At 44.5% G+C, this 10,288-nt stretch overlaps 1 protein-coding gene across 1 annotated transcript in view; it reads left to right on the plus strand.

The window, feature by feature from the left end:
• Positions 1-357: 357 nt before the first annotated feature.
• Adipoq (adiponectin, C1Q and collagen domain containing) overlaps positions 358-10,288 on the plus strand; it is a 10,154-nt gene continuing 223 nt past the window's right edge. Inside the window, exons 1-3 of the mRNA XM_090343555.1 lie at positions 358-463; positions 8,689-8,910; positions 9,451-10,288. The exon at positions 9,451-10,288 is cut by the window's right edge and continues 223 nt beyond it. Of these exons, the coding sequence (XP_090199681.1) occupies positions 379-463; positions 8,689-8,910; positions 9,451-9,971 (828 nt within the window). The 5' untranslated portion in view covers positions 358-378 and the 3' untranslated portion in view covers positions 9,972-10,288. The remainder of the gene's footprint in view (positions 464-8,688; positions 8,911-9,450) is intronic.

Genomic DNA, 10,288 nt, shown 5'->3' on the forward strand with positions numbered 1-10,288 from the left:
TGGACAAGATTGTGATGGGAGAATTAGTGTGCCTGACTTAATAAGGAAGAATCTATGGGAGAAGAAGCTCTCTGGGACCCATAAGCAATTCATTCTACATGAGGAAGTTTCTCCTCAGACATAGAAATAGCTTATTTTCCTATTGTGGTCCTTACCCTTGCCCCATCTTCTGTTGCTGTGGGAGAAGGCAAAAATTAGGCTCAAGGCTTGGGAGCATAAGAGATTGACTGAAGCTCCACTTGGCTTTCCAAACCCAAGTCTCCCTGGGGTAGAGACTTGAAACCGCTGCCAGGGGCAGGTATCCACCCATTGGCCTCTGGTCCTCTTTGGGATAGCCAATGGCAAAGGACAATTGTGAGGTGGGGCCTGCCCTTTTCCATGAGTAGCAGGCTGTTGAGGCTGGCTCATCTCGTCTTCATATCCATCCAGGCTACAATGCGTGGCTCTGATTCCATACTAGCGGGTAAGATTTATACTATTAAGTTCTAGGCTAAATAAGGGAGGATGCTCATTCCTGACTGAAGTGTGTCTAGGTTTTATTCTCTATATTAATGTAAGGATGGATATAGGAAAAATGAAGGCAGCTAGCACTGATGGATATAGATAGTGTGCTTTTTGAGTTCTCCAGAGATTTGGGAGAGAAAGGATTGTTTCTTCTGGTCAAAATGCCTGAGATCATCTTGAATTTTTCTTGCTTCATTTAATGACAGCATGATTTCTAGTAGGAAAAATTGGGGGGATCAACGAGATGGGAGGATTCTTCTATAGAGTCCAGTTAGATAAGAGAAAAGAGGAGAGATTGCTTTTCAGCTCCATCAGGCAGAATGAATGAAAAAGCACGTAAAGAAACATTGGGGAGGCTGGAAATGTGCCTTAGTGGTAGAGTGCTTTTCTAGCATACATGAAACCCTGGGTTCAATTCCCCAGTACCACATATACAGAAAAAGCTGGAACTGTTACTTTGGCTCAAGTGGTAGAGTGCCAGCCTTGAGCAAAACAAGCTCAAAGACAGTGCCTAGGCACTGAGTTCAGGCCCCAGGACTGGAAAAAAAAAAAGAACATTGGGAAAGCCAAGCTGACCTGATTCTATTCAGCAAATAAGTTCAGAGTGAAAGTTTACAGGCTAGCCACTGCATCAGGTTCATGAGATAAGATGTGTGTGGTAAAATTGTCTGCTTTGCACGTTTGCTCTGGATAGCTTTGTGCTACACACTATTATCCTTCCTTCACCTCGTGAGTAGTTGGGATTCTAGTTGTAAGTCACCATTCACAGTCCTATTTTTGTTTTTTGCCCCAGTCCTGTAGCTTAGGCATTGTCCCTGGGCTTTTTTGCTCAAAGTTAGCACTCTACCACTTGGGCCACAGTTCTACTTCTTGTTTGTTTGCTTGTTTGTTTTATAATTGTCTGGAGATCCTCAGATCTCAGCCTCTTAGGTAGCTAGGATTATAGTCATGAGCTACTAGCACCTGACTGATCTTTTATTTCTTATACTAATTTTATGTTATTATTAAGCTGCTGTGCAGTGGGCTTTCCATTTCATGTCAGATAATGAATACATTTTGGGAAATGTCCTTTGTTTTCCCTGTTTCTACCTCCTATTTCTGCCTACAAGTTACGCAGGTTATTTTTTACGTAGTGTATAATGAATAGCATGATTGCATTTGTTCACTCTTCCTCCTTCTCTTTCTGTGGCTTCCTGCCCCCCACACCACTAAAAGAATTAAACACACACACACACACACACACACACACACACACACACACACACACACTACCACCCCCAGCAATTCTCCCTACCCCTATGTTTCCATTTCCTGGAGTTTGTTTTGACAAATTGTATTTTAAATGTTTGGAGACATTGCACTTCTGTGTTAGTTACACTTCTGTGTTTCTGCCCTAAGTATTTGTATGATGTTAAGCTAACATCTCAGCCTGTTCAAGTTCCTGGTCTTTCAATGCAACACTCTGAAAAGCATTGTGTCATAATGTTCAAGGCGTCAGTGGGAGTCTCAGTGGGTTGTAAATAGATAGGACTGGACATCTTTCGGGTTATTTCTTTATTTTCTCAGTTTTTTTTCATTTCTGAAAAATACAATTTTTCCTTCTCTCAGAAAGTTCTTGTAGAGGTTAGAATAATTCAAGTGCAAAACTGCTAGTGTGGGAAATGACTCTCCTGAAGCTTTAACAAATGCCTCTCTTAGCCTTCCCATTGGGAAAAGCAGGGCAGTGGTTGACACGACTTTTGCTCCAGCATTTCAGGATTTTGAGTATTTTAAGGTCTTTTCCTCCTGCTCTCACACTCAGTGACTCTTCACACCTAGTTACCTCCTCCTCCTCCTCCTCCTCCTCCTCCTCCTCCTCCTCCTCCTCCTCCTCCTCCTCCTCCTCCTCCTCCTCCTTATTTTTGCTAGTCCCAAAGGAGACCACATACTATTGCTGCAAGAATTCCAAAAGGTTAAAGGGGGCATTTTCTTATATTTTAATGTGAAAATAACAGATCATTCTATAGCCATTCAGAATCTCCAGAACATCATGGTCTTCTTTAAAAAAGGAACAAGCAAATGCTGGGTGACAATGGCTCATGCCTCTAATCTTAGCTACTCAGAAGGCTAAGATCTGAGGATCACAGTTCAAAGGCAGTCCAGGCAGGGAGTCCATGAGACTGTTACCTCTAATTAACCACTAAAAAACCAGAAGTAGATCTGTGGTAGGAAAAAAATCCAAGCAGAAGTAGTAAACCAGCTGGGTGCCATGGCTCACGGCTGTAATCCTACCTACTCAGGAGGCTGAGATCTGAGGATCACAGTTCAAAGCTGGCTTGGGCACAAAAGGACCTGAGACTCTAATCTACAATTAACCTATTCTGGAGCCTGCATCCTGAATTATCCTCTGTTTCCCTGAGGAAAAGATGCTGCCTTGACAACATCTGCCCCCTTTGCTCTAGGAAAAGCACACAGGGAGCCACAGCTGTCACAGATTTTTATTGCTGGAGTTGACGAAAAGTCAGAGTTGACAAATATCTGAGAAAGTTTAAAGACAAAAATGTCTCAGAACAAGTAGTCTTCCTGGTCTCTCTTTGTTCTCATCTAACTCACCTCTTCTTATGGGAGAACAACTTCACCTTGAGATCAGCTCCTGAGAACAATCTCTTGAGTCCTGCAGAGGGCGACATAAGAATGTGTTCTGAGCAGACTCAACTCCCAAGAATCAGTCGTTTCCTGTGATTACCAAAGAACTTATACAGCAATTACATAGATGTATATTACACTGTATATGTACTAGGAGACCTACATGAAGGATTAGCTGGTTGCCTAGTGTAAAGAGAGCTATGGGATAGAGGAGTATGGTTCTGGAAACCATGGTCATCTATGGGGCACTACTTCCAATCATCTTTCTTAGATCCATTACAGAGGAGTAGGCTTTGAAAACAAGCCTAGTTCCGTGGCTCTGAGGGAGTCTAGGAGACAAGAAGACTGGTAGAAAATTACTGAGCCTTAGTGTAAAACAATGCACATAGTGAATTTTGTTTAGAATCAGTTTTGTGTCATTAACCACCTGACTTCACAACAGGCTTCCATGATGTCTCAGGTCGAGGATCTTGGGAGTTATTTTCCATTCCGGGATGCTTTCTTCTAGCTTTCTCTTGGGAGAAAAGGGGAGAGACTCAGGCTGTAGAAGGAGACGTCCATCTTAAGTTTATCCTAATACCAGAGGTAGAATCTGGGGAAAGACTGGAGTTCTGAGTATGGGGTCTCTTCTAGAAGAGTTATTGAGGGATGTTTCCCAGGCAGGAACACTTGGCCACCCGTGCCACTTCAACTCTGCTAGGGCTTCCAGAACACTTATCTCATAAATACTCCAACCTTGCACCTTCCTTCCTACTTCTATTCTTTTACTTTTCTTTGTCCTCCCCTGCCTCTTTTTTTTCTTGTGCTGGTCCTGGGACTTGAAATCAGGGTGTAGACTGAATCTGTGCTTCCCCTCACTCCCCCAAGGTTAGCACTCTACCATTTGAGACACAGTCCCATTCCTGTTTTTTTGTATGTAACTGGAGAGAAGAATCTCATGGGATTTCTTGTCTCAGCTGGCTTTGAACCATGATCCTCAGTTCTTGGTCTCCAGAGTAGTCAGGATTACAGGCAGGACCCACCATTGGCTATAAGCCACTGCGCCTGGCTTAGATTTTTCTTTTTTTCTTTTTTCTTTTTGCCAGTCCTGGGGACTGAACTCCAGGCCTGTCCTTGGGTTTTCTCAAGGCCAGCGCTCTACCAATTGAGCCACAGCACCATTTCCTGCTTTTTTTCAGTGTTTGTGGTACCAAAGAATCGAACTCAGAGCATTGTTCATGCCAGGCAAGCACTTTACCACTAGGCCAAACTCCTAGCCCTGAACCCGTCCGTGTCTTTGTGCATGCTAGGCAAGCACTCTACTACTAGGCCAAACTCCCAGCCTATGATTTTTTCCTGTTTGAATTGGAGAGAATATTGATTTATTGGGCTCATGTCTATAATCTTAACTGCTCAGGAAGAAGCAGTCTGGAGGATCATGGTTTGAAGCCAGCCTAGGCAACAAAACAGAGTCCAATGAAGTACACAGATTCCATCACCAACTGAACAAAAGTGCAAGACTTAAGAGTCAGCTGGGGGAGAAGTATAGTTTCTTGTGCTGGGTTGTGATTGTTGCATTTCCAAATAAAAGAAATAATCATAAATCATTTCTAGTACAGTAAATGGGTTATAAGCAAATATATTCATATTATGTTGGTGTGGTGGTATACACTTGTAGTATTCCACTATGGAGCTGAACACATGGAAGCTGAGGCAGGATGATGGTAAGTTCAAGGTCAGTCCAGGGTACATAGCAAGACTGTCTCAAGATAACAACACTAACTCCGTGTTCATGTTTCCCAATGTTCCCAAATAGTTCTTCTACTCCTGTTGTTTAATCATCTGATTTGCCAAATGCAGATACAGATCCTGTGGCCATGTACCACAGCGAGTGAAAAAAGCTGAATGAGAGCAGAAGGCTTTCTGTTCAAACCCTGATGCTAGCATGAAGGAAGAAAGGAAGGAAGGAAAGAAAGAAAGAAAGAAAGAAAGAAAGAAAGAAAGAAAGAAGAAAGAAAGAAAGAGAGCAGGCCAGGCAAACAGGAAGGAAGAAAGAGAGAAGAAGGAAGGAGAGAGACATGTTAGTTCTTCTGGTATGTGAATTAGGTGAATTAGGTGGAGTTGAATAGGACTGAAATTATATTATGTCAACGTGTGCTTTGCAACATTTTCTTTTAGAGTTATAGAAAAATGTAGGACAGCATACATTTAGGGTAAATTCTTTTTTTTTTTTTTTTCCAGTCCTGGGCTTGAGCTCAGTGCCTGAGCACTGTCCTTGGGCTTTCCTCAAGGTTAGTGTTCTATAGGGTAAATTCTTAATTCTATAAATTTAACCAATATTGGGATTTTTCTTTCTTTCCTTCCTTCCTTCCTTCCTTCCTTCCTTCCTTCCTTCCTTCCTTCCTTCTTTCCTTCTCTCTCTCTCTCTCTCTTTCTCTCTCTCTCTTTCTCTCTCTCTCTCTCTCTCTCTCTCTCTCTCTCTCTCTCTCTCTCTCTCTCTCTCTCTCTCTTTCTTTCTTTCTTTCTTTTTTTTGTGGGTCATAGGGCTTGAACTCTGGGCCTGGGCACTGTCCTTGAGCTCTTCAGCTCAAAGATACCACCCTACCTCTGGCCTGGACATTGTCCCTGAGCATTTCAGCTCAAGACTACCCACTGAGCCACAACACACTTAGGATTTTCTAGTGGTTAATTGGATATAAGAGTCTCTGGCTTTGAACCATGATTTTCAGGTAGGAGCCACCATACCCAGCTTCAATATTGGGATTTTAACAAATAGTTTTGAAGGCTGGGTGCAGTGGCTCATGTCTGTAACCCTAGCTACTCAGTAGGCTGAGATCTGAGGATCAAGGTTCAAAGCCAGCCCGGGCACTAAAGTCTGTGAGACTCTTTTTTTTTTTTTTTTTTTTTTTTTTTGGCCAGTCCTGGGCTTGAGCTCAGGGCCTGAGCATTGTCCTTGGACTTTCTCAAGGCTAGAGCTCTAACACTTGAGCCTCAGCACCACTTCCAGCTTTTTTCTATGTATGTGGTACCAAGGAATTGAACCCGGGTCTTCGTGCCTGCAAGGCAAGCACTCTACCACTAGGCAAAACTCCCGGCCCCAAGTCTGTGAGACTCTTATCTCCAATTAACCACCAGAAAACTGGAAGTGGCACTGTGGCTCAAGGGGTAGGGTGGTAGCCTTGAGCTGAAGAGCTCAGGGACAATGCCCAGGCCCACAGTTCAAGTCCCACAACTGACCAAAAAAATAAAAAAATAGTTCTGAGCCGCATAGCTTGAGTCACACACAGAGCTGATAAAATGTTAAAATATTCATTTGTACATATAAATAATTCAGAAATGACCTCTTTCATAACTTCCTACTTTTATTTAATTTCAAATATATAGAAAGGTTTTAAAAATTAATGTAAGAGCAGGGAACTAGTGGCTCTTACCTGTAGTCCTAGCTACTCAGGAGGGTAAGATCTAAGGATCATGTTCAAAGCCAGCATGGGCAGAAAAGTCCATGAGACTCTTATCTCCAATAAAATACTCAGAAAAAGCTCGAAGTGGTGCTGTGACTCAAGTGATAGAATGCTAGTCTTGAGCACAAAGAGGCTGTGGAACAGCACCCAGGCCATGAGTTCAAACCCTAGGATTGGCAAAACACAAAAACAACACACACACATGCACACACGCGCGCTGCGCAGCGCGCACACACACACACACACACACACACACACACACACACAAGAACAACATTTTGGCTGGCTGATGCCTATAATCCCAGGAGGCAAAAATGGGAAGGATCAGCCGGGCGGGCAGTGGCTCATGACTGTAATCCTAGCTACTTGGGAGGCTGAGGTCTGAGGATCAAGGTTCAAGCCAGCCTGGGCAATACAAAGCTGGGGAGACTTTCATCTTCAATTAATCACTAGAAAATGAGACGTGGGGCTTTGGTTCAAGGGTAGGGTGGTAGCCTTGAAAAGCTCAGGGACAGCACCCAGGCCAGAGTTCAAGCCCCATAACCTCCCACCCCCACCCCCCGGCAAATGGGAAGGATCATGGATCAAGGCTAGCCCAATGTCGTGAGCAGGCGAAGTAATTTACTAATGGGCAGATAATGCAACATAGTTAATTGATTTAACATAGCTTAGCAGAGTTAACACTATATCCTAGTCACTATATTCTAGTCCTAACTGACCTAATTCTATCCTGCCAATCCAGTACACTCACTGGACTCACAGGGCCTGTCCATGACTTGTTAGATGCAGTTCCCAGCCCTGCCATGGTGTGAGCTCTGGGATGGCACAGTGAGTCTTGGTCCTCACTGGTCCTCGCCAGGCAAGGAGCAGCTCCTGCAGGCCAAAGATCCTCCAACCGCAGCATGGGTTAAGGCCAGCAGAAGTGCCGTCCCTCACTCTGGGTTTTTTGTTTATATTGGTCCTTGGCTACTCCTCTCTGACCCCAGACTCCTTCTTGCTTGATTTGAATTGGTTAGGCCCTTGGTCAGTGGTGCCCAGAGATGTGTTGGTATTTTACTCTAGCTATTGCTCTGTCTCCTATGCCCAGGTGTCTGGGCTCTTAGGTATTTTACATTTACTCTATTTTGTAAGCCATGCTCCTGACTGTTCCTATGGTTACAGTCCTATGTGTCCTTGCATCCGTTTTATCTCCCATGTCCACATGCCTTTAGATACAAGTTTGTATTGGCAATATATTTCTTTAAGTATTTTAGCTGTATTTCATCCCATAGTTTTTCATTTTAATTATATTCATTATATTAGTATTTTCCAATCATCTTCATTTAGTATTTTCACATCTTATTCATTATGTTAGTATTTTCACATCATTACCCCCTGTTCTACCTTCACATCTTTATGCTCATAACGCCTAAGCAAAAAGTGAATGAGATTCTGTTTCAGTAAGTAGCAGGCATGGTGGTGCATGTCTCCAATACTAGTTACACAAGAGGCTTAGGTAGGAAGATTGTTGTCCAAGGCTAGCCTGAACAACAAGAAGAAAATAGTATTTGGGAAAAAGAAAACACTTGCCTAGGAGCAAGGCTCAAGAGATAGTCTGTTTGCCTAGAAGTGCAAAGCCTAGAGTTCAAACCCCAGCCCCACCAAAACAAAGAACAAACACAACAAAATTATCATAAACTACCTCATGGTCAAACCTGTGACCCAGGAAAGGGGAAGAGAAAGAAAAGGAATGGGAGTGAATTAAGGAGGAACTAACACAGAAAATGGGAGGGAAAGGAGAGAAACAAGAAAGGCTCCAGCAAAGGCATTTGTTAGAATTGTCCAGTCATCTTTGGAAAACTTGAGAATGTATTCATGGTAAGCCAACATCTGTGCTCGGCCCTGTCATCTCTGAGCTCACACTTCTGGTAGGCAAAGGAGCCTTTCTACAGGGAAGGAGGCTAAGCATTGCAAACTGCAGAGTAGGAAGATAACAGGACAGGCTCAGGTAGTCAGAAGAAGGTTCCTGGAAGAGGCGGAGTGGATTCTGCTGAGATGGACGGAATTCAGTGTGGGTCTTGATGGGAGGCACGCGTGAGTTCTGAGCCTCCCATGGCCCATCTTGTGCATGTGATTCCAGGGTTCAGGATGCTGTTGCTGCGAGCTGCTTTACTGCTCTTCATCCTGCCCAGTCATGCGGAGAACACCCCAACGGAAGGCCCAGGAGTTCCCATTCTCCCACCCAAGGGAACCTGTGCAGGGTGGATGGCTGGCATCCCAGGGCATCCTGGCCACAATGGAACCCCAGGCCGAGATGGCAGAGATGGCACCCCTGGTGAGAAGGGTGAGAAGGGAGATGCAGGTAAGAACAAGAATTCTGGCCTCCTTCACCACAGACCTCTCCTTGGTAGAGGAGAGCCCCCGCGGCTCTGAGAAGACCTTGGTTGTTAACTAAGGTCTTCATACAGGAAAGAAGCAATGCTTTGTTATTTGATCCATAAAAAGCAGAGTGGAGCCCGGCACGGTGGCTCACGCCTGTAATCCTAGCTACTCAGAAGGCTGAGATCTGAGGAGCAAGGTTCAAAGCCAGCCCGGGCACAGAAGGACCTGAGACTTTTATCCCCAATTAACCTCCAGACAACGGGAAGTGGGGCTTGGCTCAAGGGTAAGGTGGTGGCTTTGAGCTGAAGAGCTCAGGGACAGAAGCCAGGCCCAGAGTTCAAGCCCCATGACCCACAGAAAAAAAAAAAAAACGAAGTCTCACGGACTTTAGTGCTCAGGCTGGCTTTGAACCTTGATCCTCAGATCTCAGCCTCCTAAGTAGCTAGGATTACAGGCGTGAGCCACCGTGCCGGGCAGGAGTTCTGTTCTCTGGGGTCACTCAGATCTTCTTGCTTTCTAGGTCTTGTTGGTCCTAAGGGTGAGACTGGTGAAACAGGAGTGACAGGGGCAGAAGGACCCCGAGGCTTTCCAGGAACCCCAGGGAGGAAGGGAGAGCCTGGAGAAGGTGCTTATGTTTACCGATCGGCCTTCAGCGTGGGGCTGGAGAAGCGGGTCACTGTCCCCAACGTTCCCATTCGCTTTACCAAGATCTTCTACAATCAGCAAAACCACTATGATGGCACCACCGGGAAATTCCACTGCAACATTCCTGGGCTGTATTATTTCTCCTACCACATCACAGTGTACATGAAGGATGTGAAGGTGAGCCTCTTCAAGACAGACAAAGCTGTGCTCTTCACCTATGACCAGTACCAGGACAAGAACGTGGACCAGGCCTCTGGCTCGGTGCTCCTTCATCTGGAGGTGGGCGACCAAGTCTGGCTCCAGGTTTACGGAGATGGAGACCACAATGGACTCTATGCAGATAATGTCAATGACTCCACCTTCACAGGCTTCCTTCTTTATCATGACACCAACTGATCACTACTCACTCAGAGCTTCCACTCAGCCGCAGAGTTCAAGAGCCCATCAGAGAGCAGCCTTTCAGCAGAGATTAAGGGACTGATTGCATTGTGTAGGTCAAAGATGCTGGACACCATTCATTCATTCATTCATTCACTCATTCATTCATCTAATGTCTTTTTACAAAAATCACATACTTTGTATCCAGTCCTCAAGAAGACATCATTCTTTGTCTTAAGAAACTCTACTGTAATAGCAGTAACAGAATAAAAATATGTTAGTTGTTTTGTGATTTGCTTGGGATTGTGTCTCTTTGGAGATAATCACTTGAGTGA

This window comes from Megascapheus bottae, chromosome 1, assembly GCF_031878675.1.
Source record: "Megascapheus bottae isolate mThoBot1 chromosome 1, mThoBot2.hap1, whole genome shotgun sequence".
Lineage (NCBI taxonomy): Eukaryota > Metazoa > Chordata > Mammalia > Rodentia > Geomyidae > Megascapheus > Megascapheus bottae.